The sequence below is a fragment of the Rhopalosiphum padi genome, chromosome 4 (assembly GCF_020882245.1).
Source record: "Rhopalosiphum padi isolate XX-2018 chromosome 4, ASM2088224v1, whole genome shotgun sequence".
Classification (NCBI taxonomy): Eukaryota; Metazoa; Arthropoda; class Insecta; order Hemiptera; family Aphididae; genus Rhopalosiphum; species Rhopalosiphum padi.
Genome location: NC_083600.1, coordinates 34,593,244 through 34,611,132, shown reverse-complemented (window position 1 = coordinate 34,611,132; position 17,889 = coordinate 34,593,244). Strand labels below are relative to the sequence as shown.

General features: G+C 34.9%; 1 protein-coding gene across 1 annotated transcript in view; it reads right to left on the bottom strand.

Moving 5' to 3' along the window:
* Positions 1-370: 370 nt before the first annotated feature.
* Positions 371-17,889, bottom strand: part of LOC132930961 (BMP-binding endothelial regulator protein) — a 68,576-nt gene continuing 51,057 nt past the window's right edge. Inside the window, exons 4-13 of the mRNA XM_060997089.1 lie at positions 13,257-13,362; positions 12,512-12,688; positions 7,736-7,930; positions 5,544-5,809; positions 5,228-5,387; positions 4,907-5,094; positions 4,562-4,763; positions 4,189-4,462; positions 3,797-4,062; positions 371-1,298 (exon numbers count right to left, since the gene is read on the bottom strand). Coding sequence (XP_060853072.1) covers positions 3,921-4,062; positions 4,189-4,462; positions 4,562-4,763; positions 4,907-5,094; positions 5,228-5,387; positions 5,544-5,809; positions 7,736-7,930; positions 12,512-12,688; positions 13,257-13,362 — 1,710 coding nt within the window. The 3' untranslated portion in view covers positions 371-1,298; positions 3,797-3,920. The remainder of the gene's footprint in view (positions 1,299-3,796; positions 4,063-4,188; positions 4,463-4,561; positions 4,764-4,906; positions 5,095-5,227; positions 5,388-5,543; positions 5,810-7,735; positions 7,931-12,511; positions 12,689-13,256; positions 13,363-17,889) is intronic.

The window sequence follows — 17,889 nt, the reverse complement described above, 5'->3', positions numbered from 1 at the left end:
ATACAGTATATTGTGTTATACGACTGAACAAACACGTGCCCTCGGTAAACCAAAGCACAGAAATGAATCTGTGGCGCCATCTGTTAGATATGTTTAAATCAATTTTTATTTTATAAAAAACATGATTTCACCGCCCGGCCGAAGTCGGGTATTTGTTTCATTAGGATCATAACGATAATATTGTGAAAGAAGTATATAAAATGTACTTACATTTTTTTTAAAAGTTTATTTTTTATTACACAAAAGAAAGTATAGTTTTTTTTCTAGAAAAAATAAATAAGTGAAAAAAAAAACATAAAAGTAGGAACATAAATTTGACAAATATTATTTTACAATATTTTGCTTAACGTAGTTAAAATACTTTTTTCATAATAATAATTCTATAGCATATAGTAATATAATATGAATCCTTCTTACCTATATTATAATATATAATAAAATGATTTTAATAACTATCTATAATTACAGTAATCTATATTGGTTTTGTGTTTTCTTCGAAAAATAAAATACAATTATTAAACAATTTGATATTTTAAGCGCTCTACTTAAACATTTTTTTAACAATATTTCTAAGTATAATAAATAATAATTATAATAACATATTATATAATATAAATATATATATATATATATACGACAACCAGGATGTATAAAAGAACGTTGTTCTCTCTGTCAACTAAGGCATGCTAAATAGCTTACGTAGCAAAGCCGCTTACGGTTATGCGCAGCTACTTTATAATATAATAATATAATAATATTATATTATTATCACGAATGAGGAGAAAAAAAAAATCGTCAAAATTCGTGTATACACGAAAACACACTACAAATAAATTATCATAGGCCAATATCGAAATATGAGCGCCAACAATAACATTACTCTGTAATCTGTTTTGTGGTACTTATATATATATATATTAAAATCGCGGTATGTATATTACAATGTAAACGCCGGCGTTTAGGTTTTTAAAAACATCGGCCGACCTCGGTTAGGTTAGTCGCGATCGTACAATCGAACTGATTAAGTGTATAAATAAATAAAACCATTGACATTATGGTAAGAGTGTATAATATTATTGTGCGACGACCACCCGTCAAACGGTAGAGTCGCCGCCGGGTCGGGGTTTGTTGTAGCCACTTAAAAATTAAGTCAATTGTTACTATTACTATTATTACCTACTATTTTTATAATTTTATTTTATTTTATATAATAAATTTTCATAAGAACAAAATTCGGCTGTTCAAGTAAAATACTGTTTAGTCGGTCGACGGTAACGTGGAAACGGTCTTGTCACGATCTGAAACAACATCAATAAAATATTTCAAAAATTTTGCAAGATTATAAATTATAATTATAATATTACGATTATTCTTTGCACTTGTATATTTTGGCAAAATCAAAACTATTCCTGTGAGAAAACATTTACATTTTTCAAGTGAAAAAAAAAATGGAAACACCGACCAGGTTTTAGCCCCTTCAAATTTTTTTTTGTTAGTAAATTGAACTTAATTTGTACCTTTGCTGAAAACATGCAAATTTATGTATACCGTGAGACGGAATGCTAATACTAAATTATTAAAACGACAGAGGCCATGTTCGGGTTGAATTAATTCGATAAAATAAGATAAACCAAAATTCGGGGACGCCGATATTATTGTGAATATACAGTTATAATATATTTAACGTACCTCTCTACTCTTATTAAATTCAATACAATATGTACGATTTGTCGGACGTCATACATCAGCGAAATATTATGCTGTACACTCGTAAACTAAACAACGTTATTTTATATTGACGATTTCGATTAATTAAAATGATGAATCATGGGTAACCACGCGTCGAGCGTGTCTTATGATAATTTTCTGTAGAATTGTTTTCATTCGTTAAATAATATCATTATTTAGTAGTCGTGATCGATGCACATAGATATAGGTAGTGTAAACAATAAAATTAGTTTGAAACTTGCCGGTAGTGTAATTATTCTATTACAGAAAATAAAAACATTAAGCTGATAATCGAAAATACTTTTATAAATTAATTTAAAACGTTATCGAACAATGGCATCACGTTTTATTATTATAATAATTGGTATACATGCGTACGTTTTATTCGGATTTAGACGTAAAAATTAAAATGATTAAATTATAATAATTAAGTATTACATACATAGATGATGATTTAAGATACCTAACGTCATTATGCGCTGTACATAGGTAAATATGTTTATTCAGTGAAATTCTTTGATGTTTGATCACGTAATAACTAATATTATCGTTTATCAGATCTGTGTATCTAAAAGCGCGAGAAGATTTATGTTCCTAATAACGTCTTGAAAAAAATATTATTTCGTTCCTGCGCGTACGCATATTAAGGGATACTAAAACGTATAATTCCCAGCCCCTAGTTGTACAATTATCCAATGATTTATTAGGGTAGTCTTTCTTTCGATTCGTTAGAAAATACATATTTGTATAATTTACATATTTACATAACATCTCAATCGGTATCACTCCGTTAATTATATTACTAAGCGGTCTAAATGTAAAATGTTAATGTTCTCGCGTTATCGAAACCGTTTATTACACGTGTATAATATATTGTAATATATATATATATATGCCGATATATAATATGCAAGTGACGTAACACTGTTATTAGTTATTATATACATTACAATGATAATTTATGTAGGTAAAAATTGTTGATATTATTGTTATTATTATTATTATTATTTGATTAATATATTGTTGTTTAAGAGTTTGACGCTCCCGTCGAATATTATTGTTTATAATCTACCGGCGTTGTGCCTATGACGATTTTGTCAGTGCGGGTACGGGACTACGGGTTATAAGTTATAATAACTGTGTATAATTTAATGCAGTAACTACCTGCCAAGGCGTTGTAAAATAAGGATATTTTCGTGTTGTAAACACCGACTAATTCATTTTGATTCTAATCTAATATATGCACGACGCGGTCGGTTCGCTCGACAAGCATTTTTTTTTCTTTATACACATCTTATTAAACCCATAATTTAATGCGTTTTATAATCCAGAATGATGTAGGTATAATGTCACAACAACGATTGCGAATTACAATTGTTATTCTTCTTTAGGTTAAATTCTTGACAAACTTCCATTTTCAAATAGTCGGTTATTTTTTTGTAGACCTCAAATGGTCGAAATTGTTATTCTATTAACTAAAAATAATTGTCTTTCCATCAATTGTTATAATCATACACTGCTTTACACAATATATTAAACTTTCATCGAAACCGAAACTACAAACAGTAGATTATGTATGTGTATTTTTATTATGTATAATTTGTAATAAATTTAAAATTATTTACGGTTATGAAGCATCTCATGGTAATAATATTACTATTTCCAAGATTATTTTTAATTATTTATAGTGAATGAAAATGTGAAAGGTAGCATAATAATTTTTAAGACTCTTATAGTGTTCTGATTATATTGCCAAATTCTTGATTTTAAAATAATTTTTTTCAAAAAAGTCGTGTAAATATATTATTTTAATCTTCACTTTTATTAATGAACGTGTTAAATCAACTTATTGTTTACTTCAACCATATTATGACCTTTTAGTATTAGTCAGGTCATGACTTAATTCGAGTAGATTATTTTTGTCAACTGGGAATGCACTCAATTTCGACTTATCTCTCATGATTTCATCGCAAACAGTAATAATAACAATAATAACAACAATTGTATTAGTATCATAACATTAATTAGGTATACAACGCATTTAATTGTTTTTAATATATATACTGACCATTTCGACGCGTCGGTCAGGTAAACGCGCGGCGACTACCGCAAAGTTGAAGGTGTAAAAAAACAATGACTAGCAACAACAAACAAGCGGAGTCTACTGCACGGGATGGATGTGAGGACGCGGGTCAGTATGTGTGGCATCCGGTCATGGTCCTCCAGTCCGGTAGCGACACACCAAGGCGGCGACAATTGTGCGCGTAAGCGGTCATCGCCTCGCAATAACACTTCCGGCCGGTGGGACACTCGCACATGTCCGTCAGACAGGACCTATATAAAAATGTGTGCAAATTCGAAGTTTAGTTTACATACGTACAGAAACATACCGGAGAGGGCGCATAATATCTAACAAACGTTTACGACTATACATATGTATATACTGTGTATAAAACAAACCTGAAAAAGTTGACCGGGTTGAGCTTTTTGTGGCATGCGGCAAACATCCGTTGTCGGAGAGGCTTACACATCCGTTCTCGAATTCGGGGACCCTTTTTGGAACACTGTGACGTCTGCACAAACGTGGGTTTCAGCGGCCGACTGCACGCGTTCTTACCGCCCACGCGCCACGACGATCCAAACGCCTGTGCATCCGACTCTACTCGGCCGTCCTTAGTGGTCATGTCGTCTCTCGGCACATTGTTGAAATTTCCACATAGTCCGCACAAACTGCCTGTGGGTACCAGAAATATGCAACGATTACAATCATTTGTTTATCATATTATAATATGATAATAGTTATTCTCGTAAACGTTTTAACGAATTTTCTTACCTTTGTACCTCGATGGTACGGACACTTCTAGAAATCCTCGCCCGTCCCAAATGATAGAAACGCCGATTCTGGTCTCAACCAATACGGTATCGTTCATATTAGATATGGTCAGCTCGTTGCTCCTCTTGTACGGCACCGAAACTCTCTGTCCGTTGATCTTGATCCGTTTATTCTCGCCAAGGTTTACTTTCAACCCTCCGGTCTACGCGGACAAATGCGTGTTAAATAATTACATTTTATTTCTTATTTTTTAGTCTAACTACTATTCTAGCACTTTCGTCAAGACGAGTATTTTACAAAGCACTATCGTTCTCGCGTAAAATTTTTAATAAACACAATAATTACCCTCAAAGAAATAGTTTTTGTCCACGCTGAATTTTTCGTGTTCCTCGCGTCGTTAGTCACTCGAATGCTAAAGGTCCGGCCCACACAGTCCGCACTTAGCAGATATTTGCACGGTCCTTGGAAACTAAAGAATTTTCCGTCGTATGTCCTGTAGTGTGGGTCACCGAACACTGTACACACTCCGTCCACTGAAACAACGACGATAAACATAACATTTAGATATGTAATAACATTAGACACTAACAAGTTGAAACAAATCTGTCCAATCGTTTTTGCTAAGAAACAAAATGTGTAAAACATATAGGCACGCGGTAGACTTACTCGGTACACAGCGGGGGCAACACGAACCCGGAACTGTTCGCAACTTCATGTTTACCGGGCACGACGTCGAGATCGGCGGACACAACTCTTGGGCACACTGCACTTGACCACGAACGCACAAACACGACTTGCACTCGTCCACTTTCCAGCCGTCTCCGTTCTGAAATGAAAAAAAATATTTTCAAAACGATTGCCAATACGGAACGAACGATCGATAGATCGTGTCAGAGTAATAAACTCGTATGCTATCTTCTTATAGTCGTGATTTTTCGATTAATATATACGTCATAATGTACTACATTATAATAATGCCCACCATGTAAATGTTGCCGTTGTCCATGCACGTGTCGCTCTTGTCCACGGTCCTCGGGCACTGCGGGCAGCACTGATTGTGCGACGCGAACGTCTGTTTCTCCACGGGACAGTCCAGTGGCGGGCAAGTCTCCCGTTTGCATACCACCGTCGAGTTGGCGCACGTGCACTCGGTGCACCGGTCCGGGTGCGTCCCCTGGCCCGACGGCGTGATCTTATCGCCCAGCAGACATGCTCCTCTCGGTGGGTCCATCAATTTTCTACTTTTGCCTGTAACAAACCAACATTAGCGTTATTATAATATATCCACGCACCGTACACACATCCAAGTCTATAGTCGAGTAAACAACAGAAATGAGTTACTGGTTAAGCTAAGTCACAAGTTGTATAGTAGTTGGAAAATTAAGTATTTACTGATTATGTAACTCTATTTTGACTATTTAACTCAACTAAAATAAGATTATTTTTTTTTAATTAGCACTTCGGTCACACAGCGGTTGTACAACAATATATATATAATATACGTATTTTGGTAAGTATTCACCATATTTAATTTAAATGCATTGTGGCAGTGATTATAGGCAATAATGTATTATAGTCTCGATTAAATTTTTAAATCAAAAAATATTTATTAATTTATTTGTTTTTAAAACAATCATTGTATACACGACACTGCAAATGACAAACATGCGAATTATTAGTAGGAATATATTTAAAAAATATTGTGTTACCATTTAGTTGGCGAAATTTTATAGCAAAATAAAAATAGCATGAATGGTGTACATTTATATTTATGTTTGCTTCGAATTACAAAATTGCGAGCTCTAATAAGTTTGTCAATTTTTAATCATTGGACAATGATGTATAATGATATCATATAACTTACAACGAAAACTACAATAACCGTTATGATAATAGATGCTGTATAATGTTTTGTCTGGAATGTTTGATTATTGTGTCCATATTCGAAATAAGACGAACAATTTAAACTCAGTATATTATATTATATGCGCTTGTATTACATATTTCGTTCGAAAAACTTTCAAAGGTTTAAAGCGGCGAAGATTAAGTACGTACGTTAGTTACACAGAGACTTATATTATGAACATCGTTCGATATGATATTTTGACGGTGTTTTATCATCGTGTGGGTCATTTGATATTATAAACGATTTAATTGTATACGTCTGCGAATAAACGACCGTAAGATATATTATATACGTGTGTCATAATACAATATTATTTTATTGAATCGTTTGGGCCAGCTCGATTATTTCTTACACAAAAAAAAACGTCTGTGCCTTCAGTCCTCGTCCATCGCCGATCCGAAAGAGCCGAGAATACAATTCAAAACCATAACACGATCGGTTGGCGTTTTTCCACTGTGTATTATTATTATTATTATTATTATTTTATACTACCGCGAATAAACATATCCGTAGTTTGTCAGACGTTTCCGTCCGGTACGTCGTCGTAGTCCGGTTATTATATTATAGCTGTGTTTTATAATGACAAAATATAATAATAACGATATTATACATATAGTATACGATGATGACTATATGATTTGGTTTGGATGTTTGATACGGGTTTTGCACACATTCCTAACAAAGGCCGGATAAAGCTACAGTATCTTTCTTTTCTTTTTCTTTTTTTAATTTTTTCTTCAAATACTTTTGAAAACAAGATATGCAATATTATTTTCGTGGAACAAAGTATATATAATTTTATAGAAATCATATTTTAAAACAGACCCATTATTGTAATGGGAATTCGGGACAATAGGTCCCGACAAAAATTTTGTTAGTGCTAAAATGTTTTGTATTTCAACGGTTATACTGTAAAAAATGTAATATAGTGGACATGTTAGTATATATAGTTATAATATACTACTGGTCGAGTAAAGTTCGTTTATTTTCTTATCGTTTCAACATTGTTGCTACATTCTATTGACTTTCCCTAAACCTTACGATATCGTACATAAAATGAAACAATTTTAAAACGATATCCTAAAATAAATTAAATGTGTGGTTTTCAGATATTTTTGGTAGTTTGTTATATTATATTATTTATGTTATTTGTATTAATGTTACTATCGTAGTATCGTCGTTATTGTTGCAATAACTTTCAGAAGTAATATAACATTACATATTAAATTGTTTCGCATCGGCCTTAACGGCCAATAAATTTCACTTACCCACACATCTGGGGCAGCATTCACCCGGCAGTATCTGCATGCTGCTGGACGGACACTGGAGCACAGGGCACGCCTTTTTCGAACAGGTGAGCACCGGTCCGGCCGCGGATCTCTCGCAGTGACAGGTCAGACACGGGTCGTCGTACAGGCTGATGTTCCTCCAAGCGGCCACCTCTTGCCCGATAACCCGGCAACCTGTGGAACGCAAAACCGGTTACCGCAATCGCATAGATTATAATAATAATATTATTATTATTAACTGTCTGCCATCGACAAACCCCTCTTCGGAGCTCAGGTTATCGATAACGGATTTTTTTTTCCAGAGAAACCAACGCCACCGTTTCGCGTTTTTCTCGTTGTGTTTGTTTAGTATGTACACTATATTATTATTTATTATACTTCCATATTATCCATACTGTATAAGTTTTACCGGCTTATTTTGAGCGGTTCAATATTGGCAATTTTAACAACTTTTATTAGAATAAAAAACAACGCGATGTTGTTTCTACTGTATGTATACATACTATATGCAACATTTTATAAATAAAAAGGTCTGTGTCAATAAAATTATGATTTTATGTCGTAAGTTTTTTTCAAAAGTATATAAAACAATAAAGTATTGTATTATATGTATCAATCTGTTGTAGCTTTTTTGACACTATATTTTCAATAGTAAATAATATTATATTATATTAATATTTAAAGCAATTATCGATTAGGATCAAAAATAAATAAGTTAACAGTTGAAAAGCATCTTTTATGGAAGCTCCGAAATACTACAAAACTGGTAGGTACCTATTTTAAATATATTGAAATATAATAATACTGTGGTTGTTAATAAGCGGACTGTTTCTATCATACATTTCTATTAAATACCTACCTAATAACATATTTTTAATTGGGCATATTTTATTGTTCTACAGGATTGCGTTAATTAAGATGGAGAAAAATCGGTCGTCGTGACAGACGAAAGCATTCGTTATTTCAAAGTATTATCCATATAAGTTATTAAAGGTGCACATGTTTTCAACAGTATAATAATATTATACAGTACTCAAAACGGGGAAGGGCACGACGACCGACTACTACATAATAATTTATAAGTAACATAAAATATAAGAGACACACGCACCGCCGCGGTCCTGTCGACTCACGCACGATAATAGATATCTAACCTATCCTACTAGTGTAAAGTACCTACACGTCAATAATATGTCTTTTCGAAAAAAAACCCTCGTTGTCTCAGATTTATTCGAATCGGTCGACTGTAAAAACATAAAATGGTACATTATTATATGTTTGAAAACGTAATACACTAACAACTGTGCGTAATTGACGAACGAAAAATATATAAAGGAGACTAAAATATAACGATTATATTTTGAAATTTTGTATGTTGTTAATCTGATGACGACGAACGTTGACCACTTTAACTATATTTCCGCCCTAAGACGTACATAAGAAATATTATATTAAGACTAGGCGTTTTTTTATTTCACTTCTTTTCCGTTTAAAATAACAGCACAGAAGTTTTATAAATAAAAAAATGTGTTTCTGATCTGTACAAATTTACAGTTAGATCCGTTACAATGGCTTGTAAACGCGGTGATTTTTTTTAAATATTTTTTTCCGACAAATTATGTTCTAATATAATGTTTCCCCTGAAATTAAAAAAAAATATTGTACAAGTTCATTAAGTCGTCAGAATTGTGCGTTGTTGATCGTGCATTTTTGAGCTCCTCACACTAATCACCGCGGTATTACGATCGTCGTCATCATATAATTGAAATAACTAGCCTCGCACGATATAATTTTCATAAACATCCCTCTCTATATATCTTAGCCGCTATCGCGTGCTCACTGCTCCCGTGATGCCGTCGGTATAGATCATCATCGTGAGTTGCGTACACGTCGTTGGATCGCGCGCGCCGCGAAGTAATATAATTATGATCTCTGATTTAAAATTATATTATAATTTGTTTTTTTTTTTCAGACGAGAAACCGCGCGTGCGTCCGTACCATCCGACGAAGGTTCAGAGGATTGTTTCGAATTTTTTATTTTTTCGTTATTTTTTTTTCAATGCGTGTGGCATCCAGTCTTCAGCCATTAGCCCATCTCCGGCTCGGACGCGCGGTTGCCCTCCCCCCACACACACCCCCGGCCAAGAACTGCGACGTCGCCGCCGCCGTCCAATCGTTTTATCCGGTGCGCGTGCAGCGTGCCCCCTGCCCGCTCGTGTAATCTTTTATTTGTTTTAGACCCGAACAAGTATAATAAATAATAGGCACGACGCAGGCACCGCCCTCGCCGCGTAGTCGCACATCATATAATACATAATATATTATTATATAATATAGGTATAGGTCCATAACGATATGGACAGTATAATACACTTATTATACTTATATCTAATATACCTACATAATAACATAATAAAGCCGAATATAAACCCAAAGGAGATGAAAAAACAAAGAATATTATTTGGTATTCTGACGATCGTCATCGTGCACCATAATAAATTACGACCCGGCATGTTATATTATTACTATATATATATAAATGTAGTTGTGCGTGTGTGCGTATAAAACAATATATGCTACTTCTAGTATTTTTATATATGTATATATTATCTACATCATACCGACGTGCACTGGCGGTACCACCGTCGACGAATATGACAAAATAATGAACACACGGTCGAAAAAGCAACGCGCGCGCACGATTATATCGTCTGTCTGCCATTCAGACCTAAGTGAAAACGCAGGTACCGCTGGTTATAATATATTATTATTATATATACACATATCTATTGTATATATATATAATATATATAGAAAATATCATAATATATTAAAAAGTCATTTCTTCCACCGCTGCCCCCCGTGGGCCGTGACTCGAGGGTCTGACGTGCTCAAGAGTTGTTTTTCGACCAATTACCGCAATAAAGTAACTCGGATATAGCTTCATTAAAATGTTTGAAAACCCGTAGCCTAAAGGTTCCAGTCGAATATGTTTGTTATAACAAAAACATATTTATTAATGAATCTATATAAAGCGATAATGAAAAAAAAAAGTGGATTTCCTTTGGCTATTATTTTCTTTGCATATTTTTAATAGAACTTTATGCGCTATGTTGCAATCGTTTTCAATAATGTACATATATTTTTGACTTAGTATATCATAATATAGTAAACATTATGTTTTATGATTTATGTAATGTATATTCAGTGTATTTCAATATTTTAATAATACCGTTTCCTATCATCGTACCATACATTTGCATTCATATCGTGATGGTATATTATGTAATATTATAATAATTGTATATCGAAACGCTAATTTGGACATTAATATCAGCGGGCGGCAGTTTTGCTTTGAAGTTTTGAGAAAAACTAACGTATAAAAAACATCTTAATTAATATAATATGACGTATACTGTATATATATATATATATATTCCCTAGGGACTAGAATATTATTCACTAAGCGATTATTCTGTTAACAATAATGAATGCTCGGAAATTATCATGTCGGTAACGTATTTATTACAAACTACGCCGTAGTTATTTCTCGGCACTTTACAATACTGTCCGATTAACAAATTATTAAAAATATTATTTAGGCAGGTATAATTATTATTTAAAAAAATTGAATCCGACATTTTTGATAATTTAAAATGTCCTTCGAACCTGTAACAACGTACCTATATATAAATGTATATTGTATAATAATATAGGCAGGCAGGCACATAATATTATTATTATTATCATTATAATACGTGCGTTGATATCGATACGCCAACGATAACCGGTAGCTATAAGCACTAAAGCAGACCGTTTAACATGTTTATGTTGTGCACAATGTTCGCTGCCGGTGGTCCTGCCATCCATCTCTTTATCCGTTTGGCGTTCTGTGTCTAACCTTAGACGCTACTCCTATTCCCTCCTCCTCCTCCTCCTTCTACTACCCAGAAACAATTTTCGTTCACGAACGTTATAATAATAATAATAATACATTATACCTAGCATCCATCCATCCATTGTTTTTTATTATTATTATTTGTATGTGCGTGTGTGTGTGTGTGTGTGTGTGTGTGTGTGTGTGTGTACGAGTATATGGTCTGAGTGTTATTGTTTTATTTTCGTCAGTGCTATACGGCGAACGGAGTTAATGCCACCACATCGTATAGCGGAAGAGAAGACGTATAACATGGGGGTTCATTTCCCACGAGTCACTTGACGGGCGCTTGTGTGCCAGTCGTGATTTATCATGACTGCAAAGCTTCCAAAAGAATGGTTTGTTTTTCTAATGCGCCACGAAAGATTCTATTCCAGAGTAATATTGTACCATATTGTATACCTTCTATAATATATTAATAATATATACGTATTAAACAATGCATAATCCGAAACAATTTTTAGAGACAGAACTCGGAGGGGGACCCTCAAACGATCCGTTTCAAACGAATTCGATCTCGTGTAAACTGTCTTATATATACATGATATTATTATATCTTTTAATCACTCTCCCAGTGTACCATTTACAATTTGACTCGATTCTCTAAAGCATCTACCCAAGAAACTAAAATAACCGCGTTCGACACAACGTTATAAACAAGTCGTGCACACCGACCAAATACAAACGAATACGCACGGACTCGGATGTTTTATACGTCATACGTATCGATCGTAATGTTATTATATTGTGTATAACAAATAATAATAATATATTATATGTACAGCTAAGGCAGACTGTTTTTGTCAGTTGTCACTCACCCGAACAAGTTGGGCAGCAAGTTCCCGGTTTTGGCGGCAGCGGCTGTTGGCAGGGCGTGATGCACTGCATGCGAGTCTCCGTGACCACGCCAGCCTTACAGGACATCACCATGCACGGGTCGTTCGGATCCGTCCACTCCGTGCCGCTCTCCCTCGGCACACCCTTGTACATACAGCCTGTAACGAGTGACGTAAATACGGTATTATTATTATTAAAATTGCGATTTGTGACGAAAATGTTGTAGGCAAAACAATAAATTATGATTACATAATATTTTTGATAAGAGATATTATGTTTTATTGTGATATTTTGATCGATCGCCGTAAAATATAAATTAAATTAATGTTTGGTGAATGATCTCGCGTCTTTTATCTCATCAGTAAAAGAATTATACGTTAGTTAATAAATATTATTATTATTATCTTTTGATCAAGTACCTACTTATGGATAATTGATATATATATATAACTTGTTATTGATCTCTAATATAAAGCGTTAGTTTATAATGCATAATCGAGAAACTTTTACGAAACGATTTATTTTATATTTTTCATTTCTAGTTTTTTTTTTTTTTTTAAACAAATTGTTACTTGTTGTGAGTTGACGAGTTGATAAAATATAAACGTATTCGTGTCTTATACTTTGCGATTATTATAACGAAATAGGAAATTAAATGAGTACAAGTCGGTTTGCACAATATTATGGTTTGTTTATGCCAAACTTGACGTAGGTAACCGAACTTACCTTTACAACGTCTGCAGCATTCTTTCGTATCCACGAAAACGTCTTGTAGCATATAGCAGCCCTGTTCGTCGGGGCACTGGTCCTTGACGCACTCCACGAATCCGTTCTGAAACACAATAAGCATATTATATGGTCGGTTATTATATTGTATTTTAGTATTTATTCGCATTTATAGTTTAAATGAAGAAATTAAAGTAGTTGTCGGACCGTAAATACCATTTTACACGTATAATAATATATACCTGATATAACTGACGATAATTATACGGAAAAATGTACGATATAGATCTTTTGGAATTCGTTTCTGACGCCGCGGCCGCCACCGGTGCGCGCGCGACCTTCCTCCCGTCGCGGTATTCGATTTATTTATTTTTATTTTTTTCCGTCGTATTTATTTATATATATATATATTTATAATTATACTATGCGCGTATTATTATAAAACACTGCGACAGCGACGGTCGGGGCACGGTCGGAAAGCAATCCGAAGTACGCGGCGAGCGTATATAATATAATTGATTAATCGCGCGATTTACGCACAATCGCGATAGCCTAAGCCGCCGGATGATTTACGACAGCATTTTCTGTAATGAGTGTGTGTGAGTGTGTGTGTGTGTGTGTGTGTGTGTGTGTGTGTGTGTGTGTGTGTGTGTTTGTTCACGTTTTCCCAGACTGCGATGTCGTTGTACACATTGTGCACAGTCACCCGGTGAAACGGTTACGCGATAACCGAACGAACGTTAGCGCTTTTCCTATACGGAGTAAACAATAATAATAAACATTTAAAGAACGGAAACTAAGCTGACGAGTTTTGGTGCGAAAATACATCACGATGTGACAATAACAATTAACAACTAATAGTCATCACTGATGAAAGATTTTGCATATAATTGTTGGTTTTTATTTTTATCATTTTTTAAAAGTAATAAGTTCCAGCCACATATTTTGTTTTACATTGCTGAACCGGTAAATCGATTTATCGTCGCATAATTCAGGGTTTGAGCATTATAATAAATATTATATTCAAATTAATAAACTACTGAAAATGTTCTAGTATTGCTTATTAAGTCGTATTTTTAGTGATGTGCTGCTTACATTTAAATACAAGTTTAATTTTTTTAAATAATTTATTCAATCGTTTTAAATCCAACCATAAGGTTTTAATAAAGTCTATAGCATTTCCGTGTTTTTGTTTTTAAATCGATATCCAGAGAATGTTACTCGACGAAAAACTCGACTCGAGCGGGAACGCGGTGCAATAATAAATAGTAAATAATATGCGTTTTGGCGGTAGTGTGTTCGGCTCGGTTTTATTATAATTTATATTACGAGTTTATTATCACGACGTGTGCAGTGCGTACGCATAGCTGCAGTACACACTAAACATACATCATCGGCCGCGGTCATGACGCGTCCCGCGGCGACCTTTTGAGCTGCAATCGCGGCCGGCAGTATAAAAAAAAAAAAAAAAACTCCGCCATTATAATAATTAAATCATTGCAGGCCGCTGCACGTGTCCGTTTTTGTAATAACGCGCGTGTAGTATATGTATATAACATTAAAATGGGTGTATATTTTTACTGGGCGCGTGTTAAAGTCCATCGAACGGGTAGGTTACCCACCTGATGTATTAATTTCTCCGGACGGAATAATAATAATAATAATATTTTAACATTGCACACTATTCACGAACACGCACCGGTACGGTTGGTATATATACGCACGCGCTAACACGGTACGGTTATATTTTATTATCATTATTATGCAGGTGGTTTTACTCGACGGCCGAATGATATGATAATGTCTTTTCGGGAGAAGTAGCCGACGCAACCTTCAATCGAAAGCGAAACGCCTGGTGGCGTCCTTGCAGCAGCGTACCTATGGCTACACCGACAGCGAACGAACGGGGTGCGCCGCGGTTGCGGTGAAAGGACTATGTTATGATACGCGCTTATTACATATAACACTATATAATACGTATAAAATATATCGACGAGTTTTCCTCGCGAAACTACCGAAATATTTCGGCGTCGGGTCATCTGATGCGATCGGTAACTTTACGTTTGGATCTTCGGGGTTGGTGCTACACAGCATTGACTTTTTTCTTGGGGGGGGGGGATACGATGATCGAAAATCGCCGATTGACAATCTACTTTAATTACGCAACATAATATTATTTAACAATATAATATACAAGTATTAATTAAAAGGAAACTTTTCACTAGAATAGAAGACCTTTTAAACCTATATAGGTATATAATATAACATGTTATGTTTGTTATTCAATAGTAATATTTTGTTAAAATAAATGTAACTATACAGTAACCTACTGTATAATTACAGTACCTAGAATTTAACTTAGTCTAGTAAAATTCCAATTGAATATCAATTGTTAATATTTTATTTCAAAATAAAACATAGAAAATATTAGATCGTTTTTAATATTTTTGTATCATAGACTTTACTATAATATTTTTGTACATCAGAAATCGTTGATAATAAAATATCCCATTATTATTCCGCCCGTTCGACGTCGCTGATACGCGTAACTCTGGTAGCGTATTTTATTTTTTTAGTTCGTATCTACAACGTTTTTAATCGTTTCGGTGCATCGAATATAACATGTTATGTTTATTATGTATGAGATTGAGTGTGTATATATAGTGCGCTTAATAAAGAAATATAATTCCGGTTCGTATAAGTATCGATCGTCAGCGATAACGATTGCTGGCTCAGATGAGGTCGCGATCGAGATCTCTGGAGATAAATAGTAGCTGAGTAACGACAACGACGATGAGAGGCGTATACGGTCGAGGTATTAATACCACGGAGTGGGTACACGACGAATGCTTATCAAAAAAATCCAGCCAGTTGATGATAGGCGTGGAAGGGGAGTGGAACGCTAACTTACATGGTTGATAAATCAAAAAATGCACTCATATATTATAGGTTTACTGCAGAGTGATATTTTAACGAGCGTTTACAAGACACCAATTTTCTAAGATTTTTTTTTTCGAGCAAGTAGTATTATCGTTGCGGATTTCTAAGAATCGTATTTTTAATCTTACTTTCGTAAAGTAAAATTAAAAATACGACATAAAAGATATTTCTCTCTCTGATACGTTGACAAAAAAAAAACATGTCATATGCTCATCATTATATATATATATTAATATACCTGCACATATATTATTACTGTACAACCGACGGACCGCGTAAACGTAAACGCCTTACTCTGACCTCGCGGAAATAATCTATTCAAATACCTATATCAATTAATCAATTATTAAGATTCCGATACGTACACGTTTCCGTGGAGGGCATTTAATATTACATATTATATAATAGACAAGTATTATAATAATTTTATTATTTTCCGTAACGGTCATCAACCGCTGCGTAATATGCACACATATACGATATAGATACACATTAATACACGCGAGTGCGTAATAATAAAAGCGCATTCGTAATGTTAAAATGTAAGACGCGTTCGGCGGGACTATGCGCATAACATTATAATATAGATAATATATAATTCGAAAAATAATACACCTGTGCCGACCGTTTGGCGCGCGAGAGGACCGCGAGTTCGATGGGATCGGCGGAGATCTAGCCGACTGCCGGGTGAGCGGCGGCGGCGGCGGCGCGGAGTGGGCACGTGAGTTCTTTTTTATTTCACTCGGCCAAACTGGTTTTGCGCACACAAATTTCTACTACGCACCGCACACACACGCTCGCGCGGTCGATCTGCAGCCGTCGACCGTCGTCGTCGGGTAGTCAATTTTTTTTATGGGACATACCGGCCGAAACCCGTTCGACGCGCGGGTTTTCCCGAATTTCTCACCCGCCGCCGTGCATATATGCATATACCTATAATATCTCCGTGCGAGCGCAATGCGATATTAATATATTATACTATTACTATTATTATCACGAGCACCGCCGTCTATGTTTTAATAGATTTCGGGCGGACCGAGAATCCACTTTACGGGTATTACATTTATTATTTACGTATAATATCGATTAAGAGGTTTATCGGGAGACGCGGCGTCGAGAGGTCGGCGTGAGACGTCCGGTTCGCGCGTAATCGGTTTCGTAACCATCACCGCCGTCGTCTTCACGGTCGTTGGATCGACGACGGCGGAGACACGACGATGGCGAAGAAGAAAACGGCGGCTGGCCGACTGTCGTGAATATAAATTAGATATAATTCTGTTGGCAGTGCCGCCGTGGGTCCCCGCGAACTTCGCGCATATGATATCATATTATATAGTGTACAGTATATATGTGTGTACTTGTACTGGTACGTAACCGCGAATTCGAGTAGGTAATACGCGACGCGCGGACTCGGAAATGTAATTAATTTATAAAAACAAACCGTAAATCGCTCTTTAAACGGGGCGTTTCGACAAACGGATAGGACGTCTTGCTGTAATGTGTTTTAATCACCGATCGCGTATCCGGTTTTGTTTTCGGTTATTATTCGTATTTTTAAATATTCATTTTTGCCCGAACACCGACCATATACAATATTATAAATTATAATAAAGCTATACAGTATACAATATACATATATTACATACTGCATAATATTATGATATTATATAGCGATGTAGCGGCAAAGATGATA